This window comes from Carcharhinus amblyrhynchos, chromosome 10 (assembly GCF_965287045.1).
Source record: "Carcharhinus amblyrhynchos chromosome 10, sCarAmb.v2.hapA, whole genome shotgun sequence".
In the NCBI taxonomy this organism is placed as follows: Eukaryota; Metazoa; Chordata; class Chondrichthyes; order Carcharhiniformes; family Carcharhinidae; genus Carcharhinus; species Carcharhinus amblyrhynchos.
This window is the reverse complement of record NC_137333.1, coordinates 88,143,487-88,164,032: the sequence shown is the minus strand read 5'-3', so window position 1 is coordinate 88,164,032 and position 20,546 is coordinate 88,143,487. Positions and strand designations below refer to the sequence as shown.

At 43.1% G+C, this 20,546-nt stretch overlaps 1 protein-coding gene across 1 annotated transcript in view; it reads right to left on the bottom strand.

The window, feature by feature from the left end:
* Positions 1 to 2,863: 2,863 nt before the first annotated feature.
* The window catches only part of relt (RELT TNF receptor), an 89,994-nt gene continuing 72,311 nt past the window's right edge, over positions 2,864 to 20,546 (bottom strand). Inside the window, exons 9-11 of the mRNA XM_080197537.1 lie at positions 17,802 to 18,020; positions 16,776 to 16,950; positions 2,864 to 6,306 (exon numbers count right to left, since the gene is read on the bottom strand). Coding sequence (XP_080053663.1) covers positions 6,295 to 6,306; positions 16,776 to 16,950; positions 17,802 to 18,020 — 406 coding nt within the window. The 3' untranslated portion in view covers positions 2,864 to 6,294. The remainder of the gene's footprint in view (positions 6,307 to 16,775; positions 16,951 to 17,801; positions 18,021 to 20,546) is intronic.

Genomic DNA, 20,546 nt, shown 5'->3' with positions numbered 1-20,546 from the left:
AATCATTTCTGATATTTGGACTAATGTTGAATGCCTGTCTAAATAACTGACTGGACAATTTTTTTGAAGGTAGCTTGGACCAAGCTCTGGCTTGAATAATGATCATGATGTGGATATGCTGGCGTTGGACTGGGGTAAACACAGTAAAAAGTCTGACAACACCAGGTTTAAGTCCAACTGATTTATTTGATAGTAAACTCACTAGCTTTCGAGGTTTCCCTCTTCTTCAGGTGAATGGAGAGTTCTGGCCTCAGACAGAGCATATAAAGCACAGAAAGTTTACAGATTACTGATTAGAATGTGAATCTTTACACCTGGCCTGCTGTTCAAGTCCTAAAGGGTTGTCGGTTAAACTTGTTGGACTTTAACCTGGTGTTGTGAGACTTCTCATTTGTGGATGGTACACACTGCTGCCACTGTGTGTTGGTGGTGGAGGGAGTGAATGTTTGCAGAAGGAGTACCAAAACTTACAGAAAGCAAAGACTGGGGGTAAATGGGCGTTTTTCTGGTTGGCAATCAGTGACTAGTGGTGTGCTTCAGGGATCAGTGTTAAAACTGCAATTGTTTACAATTTACATAGATGATTTGGTGTTGGGAACCAAGTGTAGTGTGGCAAAGTTCACAGATGACACTAAGATGAGTGGTAAAACAAAGTGTGCAGAGGACACCGAACACCTGCAAAGGGACATAGATAGTTTAAATGAGTGGCCAAGGGTCTGGCAGATGGAGTACAATGTTGTAAATGTGAAGTCATCCATTTTGGGAGGAATAACAGCAAAATGGGCTATTATTTAAATGGTAAAAAATTGCAGCATGCTGCTGTGCAGAGGGATCTGGATGTCCTTGTGCATGAACCACAAAAAGCTGGTTGCAGGTGCAGCAGGTAATTAAGAAGGCAAATGGAATTTTGGCCTTCATTGCTAGAGGGATGGAGTTTAAAAACAGGGAGATTATGTTGTAGTTGTATAAGGTGCTGGTGAGATCACGCCTGGAATACTGTGCACAGATTTGTCCTCCTTATTGGAGGAGGTGCTGAAGAAATTCACTAGGTTGTTTCTGACGTTTAGAGGGTTGGCTTATGAGGAGAAACTGAGTAGATTGGAGCTGTATTCATTGGGATTTGGAAGAATGAAGGGGTATTTTATAGAAACAAATAAAATTACGAAGGTAATGGATAAGATAGGAGCAGGGAGTTTGTTTCCACTGGCGGGTGAAACCAGAACTAGGGGGCATTGCCTCAAAATAAGGGGAAGCAGATTTAGGGCTGAGTTGAGGAGCAGGAACTTCTTCACACAAAGGTTTGTGAATCTGTGGAATTCCCTGCCCAGTGAAGCAGTTGAGGCTACCTCGTTGAATATTTTCAAGGTAACAGTAGGTAGATTAAGTGGAGCTGAGTCCACGAAAAGATCAGCCATGATCTTATTGAATGGCGGAGCAGGCTCAAGGTACCAAATGGCTTACTCTTGCTCCTAGGACCTATGTTCTTAAAAAAAGGGGCTGCTTTGTCCTGGGTCATGTCAAGTTTATTAAGTGTTGTTGGAGCTGCACTCCTCCAGGCAAGTGGAGAATATTCTAATGCACTCCTGACCTGTACCTTGTAGATGGTGGACAGGCTTTGGGGAGTCAGGAGGTGAGTAAGCCTCTGTCTTACTCTTGTAGCTACAGTATTTACATGGCTAGTCTAATTTAGTTACTGATCAATTGTTACCCCCAGGATGTTGATAGTGGGGGATTCAGTGATGTAGTGCCATTGAGTGTTAAGAGGCAATGGATTCTCTCTTGTTGGAGATGGTCATTTTCTGACACTTGTGACACTTTCATGAATCTGTTTGCAACTGATGGCCGTATGTGAGTGCTGTAATGTTGAACATCAGAAAAGTTCTGATGTGTCTTTGTCTCCTTCAGTAAAATGTGTCCCACATTAGACAGATTAAATCCAGTATTGATCAAGTAAATCTTAAAGTTTCCTTATTGGTGTCACAAGTGGTCTTACATTAACGCTGCAATGAAGTTACTATGAAAATCCCCTAGTTGCCACATTCCGGTGCCTTTTCGGGTACACTGAGGGAGAATTTAGCATGGCCAATACACCCAACCAGCACGTCTTTTGGACTGTAGGAGGACACTGGAGCACCCAGAGGAAACCCGTGCAGACACAGGGAGAACATGCAGATACTGCACAGACAGTGAACGAAGCTGGGAATCGAACCCAGATCCCTGGCAACGTAAGGCAGCAGTGCTAACCACTGTACCACCATGCCGTCCCAGCATAAATTGGAGTTAAATGGGAAGTTAAATCCAAATAATTGGGAGTTAAAAAAATGTATTTAGTTGTTAAAATTTTAACTCAGACCAAAGAAATCACTTCAAACAAACCCACATGGAGAAATGATGCCAAATTTGGACTGGGGTGGGCACAGGAAGAAGTCTCACAACACCAGGTTAATGTCCAACAGGTTTATTTGGAGTCACGAGCTTTCGGCGTGCTGCCCCTTTGTCAGGTGAGTAATGAAGGAATGGCATTCTGAAAGCTTGTGATTCCAAATAAACCTGTTGGATTTTAACCTAGTGTTGTGAGACTTCTTACCGTGCCCACATGGAGAAAGGATATCTTAATCAAAGAAAATTAAGCGCAAACTTAAAATGAATCACCGTGTAATAAGTATTAGACATACTTAGTAGGACTGGCATCATTTGTGAAGAGAGAGAAACACATGAAACTGAAGATGAATCACATTTGAGTCCAAATATTGCCCTCGCTACAGATGCTGCCAGTCCTGCTGACTATTCCTAGCATCTTTTGTCGCCATCTCAGATTTCCAGCAGCTGCAGTATTTTGTTGTCATATTAATCACCACGTGACTGAGTGACAAACTTCAGTTTATTGAAAGAGCCGTACAATAAAAATCCTGAAACATAGCCAACCACAAATAAACGCAGCACGTGACACAAGGGTGGCTTTGTAATCAGTGCATTCACTTATACTTCTCAATACTTTACAGAAAGTCCAAATAAAGGTACAAGATGAGGAATAAATTAAGTAAACAGTGAAATAATTATCAAAATCAATGTAAAAAGCAGCAATATGTAAACTAATTTTCACCCAGAATTAAAATGCTGTAAACAGATTTTTGCAAAGGGGGATGGAATCAGGAGTTGCACTCTGGTGTCACACCTGACAGATTCCCTCTTTAGATACTCAGATAAGTATATTAATGATCATCTTATAACGTGACTCAAATGGATTTTTAAAACTTGGAAAGAGGAAATGCTTGGTTCAGTCTTTTAGGTTTGCCTGGGACCAGGCTAGTTACTTCGAATGAACTATGATTCTTTATAGAATCTCTGATGGAAGAGACAGGGCTTTGAATCCCATCCTTACTGGGTAGAGGCGATTATAGGACCAAGTCTATAATATGCTGGGGGCTTGCTGCTCCAGAAGCCAATCCGACTAGGTTGCAGGGCAATACCTGTAACATTGATGGTGACAGAGAAACAACTTTAAAAACTATGGCTAGTACAAATTAGCTGAGGGCTTGCCTACCCTGGACAACAGTGGCTGGCACTGGAGGGTCAGAAATCCAACCCCCTGCCCTCCTCTCCGAGGTCGCTGTCCACAACTTTGGTAGTAGAAGTCATTTTGGAAGATCATGCCAGTGGAGCCTAGGTTGCTATGAATGGTTGTGCTGGGATGTGGTATAACACAGCTTCCAGTAACACTTCAGCTGTCTAACCAATTATTCAGTCAACTGAATTCACTACATAATGAAAAGAAAGCCTAATTCTTGAAACATCTGCACTTCCTCCAAACCTCAGATCTATTTATAAATCTAAAGATGGTCAGAAAATGCTATTAGAAAATGCAAATCAAATGCAACCATCGTTACTGGACAGTGGATCAAAGTTTATTGTTCTCACGTTTGAAAAGGACAATTAGTCAGCATTTCGCTCATTGTTACCACTATAATAAAAACTGAAGGGAGAATTGTTATGTTTGCGTGCACCAACGCATGGCCCATGTATTGCCCAGAATCAGTGGAACCAGTCCTGTTTATGTGGTGTGGGATCCACCCAATTCCAATTCAGGGTTATAATATTGTACAATTCCACTTTTAATCGCTGGTTTGTGTCATAATTTCTGTTTTGAGCTGGTGATGTAGCCATCACAATTATCTCTTCACAGCTCACAGCAGGCGGGTAACATTTACATTTCTGGCTGGAACCTCCTCGCGTGAGACGTGGAACCACAAGCTAATGAAACAACACACCTAGACCCTGCCAACTCTGGGTGTTACCTCATGCACCGGTGCATAAGGCCAGTGAATGAACCCTCCGACTGAGGGACCTTCACAATACCTACGACGCACGCAACCTCACTGCAGCAAGATTTTTTTCTGTCTGGTTAATAGCTTCAATGTACACAATGGCACCGATAGTACACAGGGGATAAACCAAATGATCACAACTGCCACAGCAGACAATGAACATACACGCTCCTCTCCCAGTTTAGAAAAGCCACACTGCCTTCTGTCCCCTTCCCAGAAGCTGACATTTGCAGTGAAGTCACATTGAATTCAATGCCAATTCATTCTGCCATGTTTAAGCAGATTGCGAATCCACACTTTCTGAAATGCCAGGTCCTGGTTGAGGCAACACAGCTGTTGTCAACAGAAGTCACACTCTAACAACGAGAAGTGAATTAGTGAAGGAGAAGTGTGCGTTGTTAATACACAAACTCCAAGTTGAAAATCATTAAACAACCCACCCCCCTGCCACCATCCTCCATTTTAAAAAGAGGGACAAATGACATCTCAAGTATGGCTACATAGCAACAATCTACTTGCATTTTTACATTATACCTTTAAAAAGGTACATCACTGCTTTTGACATATTAAAACACTTTTCAGTAATAAAACACTTCAACAGTGGGACATAAACCTCTATGACTCTATGACTCTATGATGGGCGTCGTTGGCCGGGCCAGAATTTATTGTCCATTCCTAGTTGCCCTTGAGAAGATGGTGGTGAACTGAATGGCTTGCTAGGCCAATTCAGAGGACAGTTGGGGGTCAACCACAGTGCTGTGGCTCTGGAGTCACATGTAGGCCAGACTGGGTAAGGACAGCAGATTTCTTTCCCTAAAGGACTTTAGTAAAGCAGATGGGCGTTTTCAACAATCGACAATGGGTTCATGCTCATCTGTAGATTCTTAATTCTAAACAGTTTTTTTAAATTGAATTCAAATTCCACCACCTGCCGTAGCGGGATTTGAACCCAGGTCCCCAGAACATCAGCTGAGTTTCTGGATTAATAGTCTAGCAATAATAGGGAAGTAGAGAAAACTGTAGCATCCATTTTGACCACTTTGGAAGATCTCCTTTTTGTTTACCTAATGGGTGCTGGCATTGCCTTTAAAACGTTCAAACTCTTCAGGTTAACCTGATCACCGTATCAAAGAGAAGTTCAGCTTTTGGAGGGACTATATCCATTTAACGTGGATTAGGTCAAACTTTGAGACAGTTTCAAAAGTTACTATTTTTTTAAGAAACAGATCTACAGCGATTAGTGAACTTCCTGTGAATCACTGGTTGAATATTTGCTGTGAAAGTTCAGAACGTCTGCCTGTCGCCTGCACTTGTTACCTCATTAAAATGCATTTTTTAAAAATCAGAAGTGATCACAGTTCATGTAGTTCCTCGTTATTGTCATTAGTGTACGTCAGTCATAAATATAGCGAGCCCAGTCTTTATTCACTTTGTGTGGCTCAATAATACAGTCGGGCTCCAAGACAGGAGGTTTCTAATTCAGTTCCACAACAAGGATCTAGTTGTCCTCAAGATACAATAAAAAAAAGACAACATGTGACTTTGCCATGTTAAGTAAAATAAAAAATCTGTCTCTAAGGGACAGTAAGCTGATAAATCACCAATTTTTGGTACAGCTTTCAGGCTGTAACTTTTTTTTCTCAAGAGTTTAAAACAACATATAAAGGAATATAAAGTAACTGGGGTCATGTGTAGTGTTTCATATGATGCATATTTCAGCTGTCAACAGAGCTCGTTCTTTGAGACTTAAAGATAAATTTTGCCCATCTTTCACGCTGGGCTTTTATGTAATTCGCCAGCCCACATTCGGATAGGTCCTGCTTCTTAATTTGTCGCAGATAATCTAGAATATTTGGGAGAGGGATTTTTTTTCCTTAAATGTTCTTCGAACTGGACTTGTTCTCCTCAACCTCTGCTTTAACTCACGCTGTGAGTCCCTTGTGGATCTTCTTCATGATCTTCAGCAAACTCAGTCACCCACCTATTTAAAAGAAAAACAAAGGCATTTTGAGATGTGATACACAGCATCATCTTTTTTAGACTGGGATATGTATCTAAGTGGTTAATCATCTGTTTTTTGGGATCAACTCCCCTTTAAATTGGCTGAATGGCCTACTTCTACTCCTATGTCTTGTGGTCGTCTTATGGTCCGCCATGCTGATGTGGGGTTTAGGCCGGTTGTCTGCTGAAGCTGAGGAGGCAGCTATTTCTGTCTTTTGTATTAAACCCAGATAGCTTCCTGCCATAGCTGGTTTGATAGAAATGCCACAACGCAATGTTGAGTCACAACTATTTGTGTAAAAATCCATAAATATATTCCAGTTCCATTACTCAACTCATTGCCCTTCCCTCTTGGTACTCTCCGCCTTCAGATAACATGCCGTAAGAGGGCGTTGCCAACCATGGACTTCTGTTGGATTGGTGTGCAATTATGCTTGACTAAGTACTGCGGTGGTTTCTTGCTGCCTTCTACAATATGGTATGATTTTTAGAGGGAAACTCTCTGACTCACCACCTGCTATCAGACATACTGGAAGGATGTGGGCGTCGCTGGCTGGGCCAGCATTTATTGCCCATCCCTAATTACCCTTGAACTGAGTGGTTTGCTCCACCATTTTAGAGTCAACCACATTGTCTGGAGTCACATAGAGGCCAGACCAGGTAAGGACAGCAGATTTCCTTCCCTAAAGGACACTGGTGAACCAGATGGGTATTTACGACAATATTTTGTTGTTGTCATTAGACTTTTTAATTCCTTTTTTTATTGAATTCAACTTTCACCATCTGGTGTGGTAGGATTTGAACCCGGATTCCCAGAACATTATCCTAGGTCTCTGGATTACTGGTCCAGTGACAAGACCACTACGCCATCGCCTTTCCCAGACAAGCAATCTGTCTGGCCATATTATGAACACACCTTCCATGGCCATCAAGTCCTAAAGTGGGACTTGAACCAGGAGCTACTGGTCCAGAAGTAGGGACGCTGACACTGTGCCTCAAGATCTCCCCTAGATACTCTACCTAAATGCAATGGCAAACAGAAATTATTGATAACTTGCCTATTGACCTCTTTCAATATGTGAACATCCATTACTTTCGAGATATCAATAACTTAATTTGGGGTTAAAGTTACTGCAGGTTGGAATTTGCAGGTTCAAAGGAGAATTCCTAGACTCTCAGTCTATTTTCAGCTACCACTTACACTTTGGATAATTATTATGTGAGAGAACATCTTACAGTCAACTGCCTGTTTTAATTCCTTAGACTGTAATGAAAGGTCCCAGGTTGGAACAAAGACAGGATTTGTGGCAATAGATTTTTAAAAATAAGTAAAACAATGTAGCAAGGATTAAGTAATCTTAGTCATGCCTTCTCATTTCAAAAGGATAGCTTAAACATCCTTAAAGAGTTCCAGGTTTGGAAAAAAGCCCCTCCCTTAACAGAAAACAATACGAGACAGAAAGCAAGTGTGCATGCTTTAAGTAACAAATTACCTTTTCAGTGAAAGAATTCTGTGTGAAAATAATTATTCAAGAAACAACATTTAACTAAACCTTCAGACTAAGAGTAGTCACCCACCTTTAACTCAGTTAATGGTAGGGCATTGGAAAGAATTACAGAACAAAGAGATCTAGGGGTACACGTTCCTAGCTCCCTGAAAGTGGAGTCACAGGTGGACAGGGTGGTGAAGAAGGCATTCGGCATTCTTAGTTTCAATGGTCAGAACACTGAATACACGAGTTGGAATGTCTTGTTGAAGTTGTACAAGACATTGGTAAGGCCACACTTGGAATACTGTGTGCAATTCTGGTCACCCTATTATAGAAAGGATATGATTAAACTAGAAAGAGTGCAAAAAAGATTTATTAGGATGCTACTGGAACTTGATGGTTTGAGTTACAAGAGGAAGCTGGATAGACTCGGATTTTTTTCCATGGAGCGTAGGAGGCTTAGGAGTGATCTTATAGACGTCTATAAAATAATGAGGGGCATAGATAGTCAACATCTTTTCCCGAAGGCAGGGGTGTCTAAAACTAGAGGGCATAGGTTTAAGGTTAGAGGAGAGAGATACAAAATTGTCCAGAGGGTGGTGAGTGTCTGGAATGAGCTGCCAGAGGTAATAGTGAGGCGGGTACAATTTTGTCTTTTAAAAAGTATTTAGACAGTTACATGGGTACAATGGTATAGAGGGATATGGGCCAAATGCAAGCAATTGGGACTGGCTTAATAGTAAAAACTAGGCAGCATGGACAAGTTGAGCTGAAGGGCCTGTTTCCATGCTATAAACCTCTATGACTATGACCTGAAATGTCCTAAAGTCATTATGCTGCACATCCACAAAAAAAAAATTCAGGCCTTTGCACTTTTCATTTGAAGATCTAAGCAGTTTTGAAAATGCGATGATGCACCTTAACTTCCTCATTAGTATTCAAAGAAAGTTGTAGCTTCACATCACTTTCTCTCGGGTGTAAGTAATTCCCCAGGAAGGGCTTTTGTTTTGGGGTCAGGGTGCTGAGGGCGGTATTAAATGCGGATTCCGATTGTGTTGGAAACAGTCACCCGACCATCAGCCCACTAATGGTCAGAGGCCACAATCGCCCTTCAATTAATGATGGTGGCTGGGCTGCCAATATGGGACCTTCTGATATGAAGAGCTCGGGGAGAGAGAGGCGGACTTCTCAAGACAGAGGCAGCCTTTCTGTTGTAAATAAAAATGGCTACAGCTGCCAGATTGCTAAAATGTCCCTCCACAGAGTGGCATGTGGTCACAATGGACAGCCACATTTCCACGCAGGCAACAGAATGGCGTGTGGGGAGATGACTTTAAAATATTCTGGAGTGCTGGAGGATGCTTCCTTTCACCTTTGGTCAAATTGTTGGGTGGCCTATGCCACCTTTCACCGGCCATCTTTTGGTCAAATTGAGTGGCCTATCTGCCAACTGGAAAATTCCAGCTGTTGTGGACGAGGGGCCTGTTCTGTTTCAGTTAATGACTTGCGGACAGGTTGCCACTGCCCTTTGACCCAGCCTCCTCGAAAAGGGCTTGGAGGTGGGAGAAGGCCGGAAAGCTGACACATTGCTCTCCAGTGGGATTTTCCTGGCCCTGCCTCCAAGACCATTGGAAATCTGGCCCCTCATTTCTCACTTTAAATACTTGCCTGAACCTATCAACCACAATTAGATGAAAGTGGAAGGAAAGACTTGTTTAAGAAGGTGAAAGAGGTCTATGTGCCTGGAATAATAAATAATAATGTTCAGCAAGGCAGGGTCTAAGCTCCAGAACTGAAGTTATTCAGTTCATCATTACCGCCTTTCCATTTATTTAAATTGTGCTATTTTATGGTGACAAAACTCAGCAGATTCTGCTTTTTAAAAAAATCTCCTGGTATTTCAGGATATTTAGGCAATTTGAGGACTTCACTCCACAACAGATCAGTACTTCGGTGTGGCACAGTAGTTAGCACTACTGCCTCAAAGTGCCAGAGACCAGGGTTTGATTCCCAGCTTGGGTCACTGCCTGTGCGGAGTCTGCATGTTCTCCCTGTTCTCTGCTGGGTTTCTCCCGGGTGCTCTGGTTTCCTCCCAGAGCCCAAAAGACGTGCTGGTTAGGTGTGCTGGCCATGCTAAATTCTCCCTCAGTGTACCCAAACAAGCGCAGAAGTGTGGCAACTAAAGGATTTTTACAGTAACTTCATTAATGTCAGCCTACTTGTGACGCTAATAAATAAACTTTAACTTCCACTAACTCAATTGAGATTTGTCCCCTCTCCTCATCTGATTTTGGCTATTTGGATTTCCATGACATCTTTTGTTTACTTCCCAGAACTGCAAACTAACAGCAATTCCTGGTACAAACATTCCATTTGACAGCAGCTTCATTTAAAATAACGGAGCGTGCGGGGGTGGTGGACGGGACAGCAATCATTGGATACATTGAGGATTATACAATCTGCTCAAATAAGACATCACAGGAAGCGTACAAGGGCTAAAAATTGAACACAGAACTCTTTGCTCAGGGGAATAGACAAATAACGGTAACAGTATTGGAAATTAAATAAAAAACACACAAGCTTTAGAAGAAAAATAAAGAAAGCAGCAAGTCAGCGCTTAAGTCATTAAGCGAACCTGCCTTCATCAAAAGATTACAAAGATTCAGCATGCGTGCAATGGATGTTTAGTTTAGAAAATTATCATATCCCACTGGACATTAATAATAGATTTCTCTGTGTTTTTCTTTCTGTGTTCCCGTCTCTAGATTAAGGCTGGCACTGGTTGAATAGTTGAAGCAGTATTTGCAAAAATATACTCAGCTTGGAAAAGCTTCCTGTCAGTTTGGATATGATGATGCCGTGATTAAGTTACTACACTCAACATCCAGGCATAGACTGAAGTCGCCTGTGGACACGGGGTTGGGAACAAGACAGCTGAGGAGATAGGATGGAGTCACAGAATCCCTGCAGTGCAGAAGGAGGCCATTCAGCCCATCAAGTCTGCACCAGCCACAGTCGCACCGAGGCCCTATCCCCATCATCCCATGTATTTGCCCTAGCTAGTCCCCCTGACACTAAGGGGCAATTTAGCATGACCAATGCACCTAACCTGCAGATCTTTGGACTGTGGGAGGAAACCGGAGCACCCGCAGGAAACCCAGTCACATCAGGATGGCTCCCTAATACATTCCTGCCTCAGGGGGAGCTTCCTGAAGTGGGAAGGAGAGAAATTTGGATTTTTTAAATTCATTCGTGGGACATGGGCATCGCTGACTGGCCAGCATTTATTAACCATCCCTAGTTGCCCTTGAGGGGCAGTTGAGAGTTAAACACATTGCTGTGGCCCTGGAGTCACATGTAGGCCAGACCAGGTAAGGACGGCAGATCTCCTTCCCTAAAGGACATTAGTGAACCAGATGGGTTTTTCTGACAATCGACAATGGTTTCATGGTCATCAGTAGATTCTTAATTCCAGACAGTTTTTTTATTAAATTAAAATTCCACCATCTGGTGGGATTTGAACCCGGGTCCCCAGAACATTAGCTGGGTTTCTGGATTAATAGCCTAGCGATAACACCACTAAGCCATCACCTCCCCACACAATATAGAATGTAACACCACTATTGGCCACCAGAATTAAGGAGATTACAACATTTTTAAGAGGTCAAAACATACTGAAGAGGAAACATATTGAAAGGAATGTGAAAGAGCAGGAAATGAGATCTGATGTGTCACCAGCATTGACAAAGGCACACAACATGAATCACTTCCTAATGGGTTAACATTTGCATAATTTCCAATCTACTGTAAACTACAATGTAAGATAAGGCAGATAAGTATTGTCAACAGCTTAAAGCGTTAGCATTTCCATAGCATAACAAGGCAACACTTCCTCAATGAAGAAATAAATTTAGAATCTTAGAACTCATATGGTGCAGAAGAGGCCATTCGCTCCATCAAGTCTGCACTGATTCTCAGACAGAATATCTTACTCAGGCCCTCTCCTTGCCCTATCCATGTAACTCCATACATCTACCGTGGCTAATCCCTCTAACCTACACAGGTGGGACACTAAGGGGTGATTTTGCATGGCCAATCCACCTAACCCGCACATCTTTGGATTGTGGGAGGAAATCCGAGCTCCCAGAGGAAACCCATGCAGACACGGGGAGAAGATGCAGACTCCATACAGACAAAAGCAGAATCGAACCCAGGTCCCTGGCGCTGTGAGGTAGCAGTGCTAGCCACCGTGCTACCATGCTGTTGCACATAAGGTCCCACAAAACAGAACAAGCAGTTTATTTGTTTTCTGGTGGTTAGTGCAGGTTGAGTGGTGACCAGGATATCCAATTGCTTTCCTTCAGTTAGTGCATTGGGATGTTTAGCGGTCGCTTAAGCAGTTAATATCTCAGTCTAAAGGCCTCCTTAGGGCTGTATGGAAATATGAGCTTATATCATCGAATGATACAGTGCAGAACCAGGTCAATCTGCTCATCGTGCCTGTCCAATTAGTCTCAACCTCCTACTCCTTCCCCAAACCCAAAAATCTTTCCTCTTCCAAATATTTATCCAATTCCCTTTCGAGAGTTATTACTGAATCATCCTCCACCACCCTTTCAGGGAAAGCATTTTAGATCATTAAAAAGTCACAACGTAAATGACTTTTTGTACCTCTGCTGCTTCTGCCAATCACCTTAAATCTAGGTCCTCTGGTTACTGACCTTCTGCCAGTCGGAATGCTTTCAAGTCATTTACTCTTTGAAAACCTTATAAAATTTGGAACATATCTCTCCTTAATCGGCTTGGTTCCAAGGAGAATAATCCCAACTTCTCCAGACTCTTCACACTAAAAACTGAAATCCTGCATCCCTGGGTTCTTTCCAGTTTCCTCTCCAAGGCCTTGACTTCCTCCCAGCAGTGTTGCCCAGGATTGAGTACAATATTCCAGCTGGGACCAGTTTATCTTGCATTGGTTTAACTTAACAGCTTTGCTTTTGTATTTTATACTTCTATTTACAAAACCACAGATAGAAATCATAGAAACCCTACAGTGCAGAAGGAAGCCCTTCGGCCCATCGAGTCTGCACCGACCACAATCCCACCCAGGCCCTACTCCCATATCTCTACATATTCACCTGCTAATCCTTCTAACCTCAGCTGCTCAGGACTCTAAGGGGCCTTTTTTTTTAGCATGGCCAATCAACCTAACCCGCACATCTTTGAACTGTGGTCTCATCTACACTTAATAAAAAACAGGCTTCTCAACTTGTCCTGCCATCTTGAAAGACTTGTGAACGTACAGACCCCCCAAGTCTATAAATTCCTGCGCTCCCGTTAAAATTACATTCTTTTCATAGAATCAGAGAATCCCTTCAGTGCAGAAGGAGGCCATTCGGCCCATCGAGCCCACACCAACAACAATCCCATGTGGGCCCTATCCCATAACCGTGCATGTTTACTCTGTTAGTCCCCCTGACACTAGGGTCAATTTAGCATGGCCAATCCATCTAGCCTGCACATGTTTGGACTGTGGGAGGAAACCAGAGTACCGGACGAAACCCATGCAGACACAGGTAGAATGTACACAGACAGTCACCAGAGGCTGGAATTGAACCCAGGTCCCTGGCGCTGTGAGGCAGAAGTGCTGACCACTGTGCCACCATGTGTGTTTGTTGGTCTTTCTTCTTCCTAATAACCTTGTTTACTTGACACATCTCTGCATCCAAATTCCCCTGCCACGTATCTGTCGATTTCACCACTCTGTTCATGTCCACTTGAGATCTGTTACTATCCTCTCTATTCATGACGTTTCCGGGACTGTGTGCTGAAGTCCTGAGAGCCTACTCCAGCTCCCAGTTTCTATGTAGGTCACAAACCATACTGACTTGGAAATAAATCAGTGTTCCTTCATGGTCACTGGGTTGAAATCCTCAAATCCCAACTGCACTGTACCTACACCACAGGGACTGCAGCAGCATGGCTGTAACTCATCAGCTTCTCAAAGATAATTAGGGATTGGCAATAAATGCTTTCTAACAGTGCTCACATCCAAAGAATGAATTAAAATAACCTCCCAAAATATCTTTGAATTTTTCAAGGTGAGAGCATCCCACAGTATGCAACAAGTTTGCTGCATTTAAATTTAATCACCACTCAAACTCAAACATTTTTTTATTCATTTGTGGGACATGGGCATCGTGGACAATAAATGCTGGCCAGCCAATCCCTAGTTGTCTTTGGAGGGCAGTTGAGAGTCAACCACATTGTTGTGGCTCTGGAGTCACATGTAGGCCAGACAAGGTAAAGACGGCAGATTTCCTTCCCTAAAGGCCATTAGTGAATCAGATGGGTTTTCTCGACAACTGGCAATGGTTTCATGGTCTTCAGTAGATTTTTAACTTCAGATATTTTTTATTGAATTAAAATTCCACCATCTAGGGGTACATGTTCATAACTCCTTGTAAGTGGACTCACAGGAAGACAGAGTGGTGAAGAAGGCATTCGGCACGCTTGGTCAGAACATTGAATACAGGAGTTGGGGTGTCTTGTTGAAGTTGTACAAGACATTGGTAAGGCCACACTTGGAATACTGTGTACAGTTCTGGTCACCCTATTATAGAAAGGATATTATTAAACTAGGACGAGTGCAGAAAAGATTTAGTAGGATGCTGCCAGGGCATGGTGGTTTGAGTTATAAGGAGAGGCTAGGTAGACTGGAACTTTTTCTCTGGAGCATAGGAGGCTGACGGGTGATCTTAGATAATGAGGGGCACAGATGAACTAGATAGTCAATATCTTTACCCAAAGGTAGGGAAGTTTAAAACAAGAGGGCATAGGTTTAAGGTGAGCGGGGAGAGAAACAAAAGTGTCCAGAGGGGCGATTTTTTTCACACAGAGAGTGGTGAGTGTCTGGAACAAACTGCCAGAGGTAGTATTAGAGGCAGGTACAATTTTGTCTTTTAAAAAGCATTTAGACAGTTACGTAGGTAAGATGGCTATAGAGACATAATGGGCCAAATGTGGGCAATTGGGATTAGCTTAAGGGTTTAAAAAAAAAGGGGAGCATGGTCAAGTTGGGCCAAAGGGCCTGTTTCCATGCTGTAACCTCTATGACTCTATCTGCCATGGTGGGATTCATATCTGGGTCCCCAGAATAATAGCTGAGTTTTTGGCATTAATAGTCTAGTGATAATACCACTAGGCCATCGCCTCCCCACCTTAGTTTAATAACCATTATTATTCTTGCCTAACTACGAACAATCAGTCTGAGATTTGAACTTCTCAGTTGACCTGTTCTCAACTTTTTTTCCCCCTGATATTTGCCCATCCCTAATTGCCCTTGGACTGAGTGGTTTGCTAGACCATTTCAGAGGACAGTTGAGAATCAAACACTTTGCTGTGGCTCTGGAGTCTCATGTAGGCCAGACCAGGTAAGAAAAACAGATTATTTTCCCAAAAGGACATGAGTGAACCAGATAGTTGTCATGGTCACCATTATTCAGACTCACTTTGTATTGTAGCCACTATGGTGGGATTTGAACCCACAGATCATTAGCCTCAGATCATTAGCTGGTCTCTGGATTACTAGACCATCGACATCACCACCAATTAAATCACCACCCCCATGAGGGGCTGTGGGTTTGCCCATGCTCCTACATCCCTATTCCTGCTCTTTGTCTATTTACAATCGATGGACAACAAAGAACAAAGAAAATTACAGCACAGGAACAGGGCCTTAGGCCCTCCAAGCCTGCACCGACCATGCTACCCAACTTAATTAAAATCCCCTACCCTTCCAGGAACCATATCCCTCTATTCCCATCTCATTCATGTACTTGTCAAGACGCCCCTTAAAAGTCACTACTGTATCCACTTCCACTACCTCCCCCGGCAACGAGTTCTAGACACCCACAACTCTCCATGTAAAAAATCTGCCTCGTACATCTCCTTTAAACCTTGCCCTTCGTACCTTAAACCTGTGCCCTTTTCCACCCTGAGACAAAGCTTCTGACTATCCACTTTGTCCATACCTCTCATAATCTTGTAGACACCTATCAGGTCTCCCCTCAACCTCCATCGCTCCAGTGAGAACAAACCAAGTTTTTCCATCCTCTCCTCATAGCTAATGCCCTCCATATCAGGCAACATCCTGGTAAATCTTTTCTGTACCCTCTCCAAAGCCTCCACATCCTTCTGGTAGTGTGGCGACCAGAATTGAACACTATATTCCAAGTGCAGCCTAACGAAGGTTCTATAAAGCTGCAACATGACTTGCCAATTTTTAAACTCAATACCCCAGGCTGACGAAGGCAAGCATGCTGTCTGCCTTCTTGACTACCTTCTCTACCTGCGTTGCCACTTTCAATGACCTGTGTACCTGTATACCCAGATCCCTCTGCCTATCAATACTCTTAAGGGTTCTGCAATTTACTGTATATTTCCTTTCCGTATTAAACCTTCCAAAACACATTACCTCAGATTTATCCGGGTTAAACTCCATCTGCCATCTCTCCGCCCAGGTCTCCAACTGATCTATATCTTGCTGCATCTTCTGATGGTCCTCATCACTATCCGCAAATCCACCAACCTTTGTGTCGTCCGCAAACTTACTAATCAATCCAGTTACATTTTCCTCCAAATCATTTATATATTACAAACAGCAAAGGCCCCAGCACTGATCCCTGAGGAACACTACTTGTCACAGCCCTCCATTCAGAAACGCACCCTTCCATGGCTACCCTCTGTCCTCTTTGACCGAGCCAGTTTTATATCCTCTTTGCCAGCTCGGAAAGGTGGATACCTTGACAACAAACGGAACAAGAAGATCCCTCAAAGAACAAGTGGGTGAAGAGTGTACTAAGCCGAGAATTGATATTACAGAAATGGACCCAGGCATGCTGGGGTTGTACATTTAGTGCATCTGCGGATGTGAAACACGTCAGTGCATCTCTCTTCTTACCTCTTGCTGACTGGCTGAGTATTTTGGGCATTTTATCGAGACACTGCCCAGCAGGGATTTACGATCCACCTGCTCATCACAGGTAGTTTCCATTGAATCAGTGTCCTTTGTCGCAGGCAGAATGATCTCATCAATTAAATTCTGTTTCTGTTCAGGAATTTGAGCAACTCGAAACCTGGAACAATTAAAAAAAAGATTGAGAACTTGGAACCTCTTCTCTTGAATCACAAACTGATTTCAGGAGTACCACTTAGAATTCATGTTATTTAATTATGATTCTATTTGTCAGAAATTCAAATGATCTAGACAAATACACTGTTACAAGTGAGAAATCATGCAAAAAAATCTTCCAAGCTTGTTTTACTGAAAATATATAAATAAAACTTCCTGTGAACAGAAAATGACCTAATTCCAATAAGAAAGGTCTTATTACCTTCTAGGAGACAAAATTACCTAGTGTGTCCAGTCAGCATAATTCTGGCATTTAATGTATTGTCCTCAGGAACAAGGGGGTTTTTGATGACGACTTAATGTAATCAGTCCAAAGTGGAGCGCTTGGGACAAACGAGTTTGGAAAGTAAATGGTGTCCTCAGTCATAAGACAAATGGACTCCATCCTGTCACTCACACTCTGAGGGGCTGAATTATACAGGGCACCATGGCCCCTCTGCCCATCCTGCCCACCCCCATCCTGTGCGGGTTATGTGGATTAAGCCTTGATAAATTTCCCCTTTGTGTCAGGGTGATTAGCAGGGTAAATACTTGGGGTTATGGCGACAGGGCTGGGTGGGATTGTTGACAGTGCGGACTCATTGCGAACAGTGTAAGGATTCTATGATTGTGTGAAACTTGTGCGGAGCACAGGCCAGTTTGGCTACAAAATGTGATGTAAAATTGAAATCAACATGGTGAACATTTATTGGATGAATTGAATCTCTACTGTGGCATAATGTACAATTGAGTAACAGTCACGCGGTGAAGAATCCATCGATATTCTCTGGAACAGTGCTCACTGCAGCTCTTTACCTGCCGATGGATAAGATGGTGATCTCACTGTTCCGACTGTTCCGCGATCCCGCTTTCACAGCTTTCGTGGAATTTCGGGCACTCGGATTCAGCAGAAGCTCCGGCCACTTCTTCTGACTGCATCTCGTACAGCTGGATCCCAGCAGGGTCGCTGAGGTCTGCACAGTGTGGACATGATGGTGTTTGCATAGCTTGGGAATGGTTAACAATGGACCAAACCTGTCGACAAGATGAGGGAGAGGAGAAATCTGTTAGCATCATCAGTAAAGTAAATTCCAATAGATTTGGTTCTGAGCACGAGGGAAATCTAGACAGGGATCTTGCTGAGGGGAAGAGGCTTCTTGAATAGAACTTGACATTGATATGACCATTGTCCAACTGAACATCAATTTTATAATATTCAAACTCATATACACAGATATAGGCTAACTGCTCCGAGACCCTTTGACCAATCTCTTGTTAGGATGGTAGCTTGGAACAAGGTTTGTTATAGGGGAGTTGACATTAAACCATATTCATCAAGAGGGGCGGGGGGGCGTGGGGTGGTGGGATTGGTTCCTTTGGCCTCCTTGTAGGAGTTTCCTTGGTCCTGACTACTCTGGGTTCCCACTGGCACTGTAACTCAGACTTGTTTTAACCAGCCTTATCTATACATTCCAAGGAAGAATGCAACAAACCTACATCATAAATCCGCAACTTCCTTTCACATTTTTCCTCATATTTACATTACACATTATCATTTGGTGAGGGAAAACAATAGGAGGGGCACAGAGCCAGGGAAAGTGTAGTGACTAGAAGTTGATAGGTCAACAAAGATTCTCTTTACTTTGACACAAGAAGGAAGAACTTCTAACGTGATCAATCATAAAACACTTTGGCCAGAATCATATCACCGTTCACACCGGTGGGATTTTCCCATCCAGCTGCAGTGAACGGAGATTCGGCTGGACGCCAAATTCTCTGACCTCGCTGCAGCGGGAACGTGGCTTGATTGGCCGGTAAGATGGTACCCTTATTATTCCAACAAACGGTGAAAGTGCAGAGAGCGACGCAGAAAATGTACAGAATGAGAATGTTCCTTTTCACAGTGATGATAAAGTATTCAGGGTGTAAACGAACATTGAGGGAATATATGTAGATGTAGGGTGGGACTTTACCGCCATTCCCACTGATGGGATCCGGTCCTGCCCCTGCCATGGGGTGGATTCAGTGGGAAGCCCCATTGACAACAGCGGGAATGTAAGATTCTGGTGGATATTTGCAGGTTGCCTCCCACTGCCAAGAACCACACTGCAAGAATCCCACCCGGTAGACTTTGATCCTGAAGATTTTTTGGGAGTGACACTCAGAATGTGGAGAATGATTAGTAGAAACTGTCTGTGTTTCTATTGTAGCTAATGTTTTAAAGTTATAAGTTTATTTATTGATCACAAATAGGCTCACATTAACACTGCGATGAAGTTACTGTGAAAATCCCCGAGTTGCCACACTCCAGCACCTGTTCAGGAACACTGAGGGAGAATTTAGCTTGGCCGATGCACCCAATTAGCTCATTTTTCAGACTGCGAGGGGAAACTGGAGCACCCGGAGGAAACCCACGTAGACATGAGGAGAATGTGCAGACTCCACAGAGACGGTGACCCAAGCCAGGAATCGAACCCTGGTCCCTGGTACTGTAAGAGAGCATTGCTAACCACTGTGCCACCCTGCCGCCCTCTTGGGGCTAAAGAGATTAAGGAATATGGAGGGGGGGAGGGGGGAGACATGATCAGAATATTGAATTTGATGATAAGCCGTGAATGGCAGAGCAAGCTCGAAGGGCCAAATGGCCTCCTCCTGCTTCTAGTTTCTATGTTTCTATATAGCAGAAATTGTAAATCTAATTAAACTAGAGTAAAACAAAGCAAAGCAAGGCAAAGTCAATTCATCGTGAGAATATTTTTTTGTCAATTAAATTCTGGAGTTTAATTTGTGAGAATTTAGCTCTTGGGTGTGATTTTCCACACCCCCTCCCTCCCCCATGCTGGGTTTCGCAGTGGCAGAGGTGACCCACCATCGGCCAGCAGTGAGATCTTTCAGTCCCGCCGCTGCCATTGAGCTTCCCAATGTTTACACCCTCTGCTGCCGGGGAGTCCCACGGCGGGGCAGGGGCAGGGGCAGGTTGGGGGGGTTGCCATCGGTGGGACCAGGACATCCCGCCAGCGGGAATGATGGTAAAACCCTGCCCTTGGTGATTCATGTCTGTGGGATCAAAATTGCTAATTAAAATAATTGTGTGAAAAGCCCGTGAAGGAGTGAATCGCTGAATGAAGTAGAAACATAGAAAAACTACAGCACAATACAGGCCCTTGTATTGTGCCGAACATGTCCCTAGATTACTAGGCATACCTATAACCCTCTATCTTACTAAGTTCCATGTACTTATCTGAAAGTCTCTTAAAAGACCCCATCGAATCTGCAAATCCATTGGATATAAGAAATGCTTCTAATAAATTACTTGACTGAAATATTTTTGTGGTCTGATTTTCAGAACTATTTCATTCGGTCCAAGGGGGTGAATATTTCAGTTCATTATTCCATGAAAACATATTCCTTATCTTATTTCTTAAATCTTGTTTTAAACATTCTTCTCTTCATTTCCCCAAAGTAGGACGGGTAGCCCAGGCTATCAATCAATAATGACCCAAATTAATTTTCCAGTGAATGAGTATTTCTGTATTCTGAATGGTCAACGATCAAAAAGGC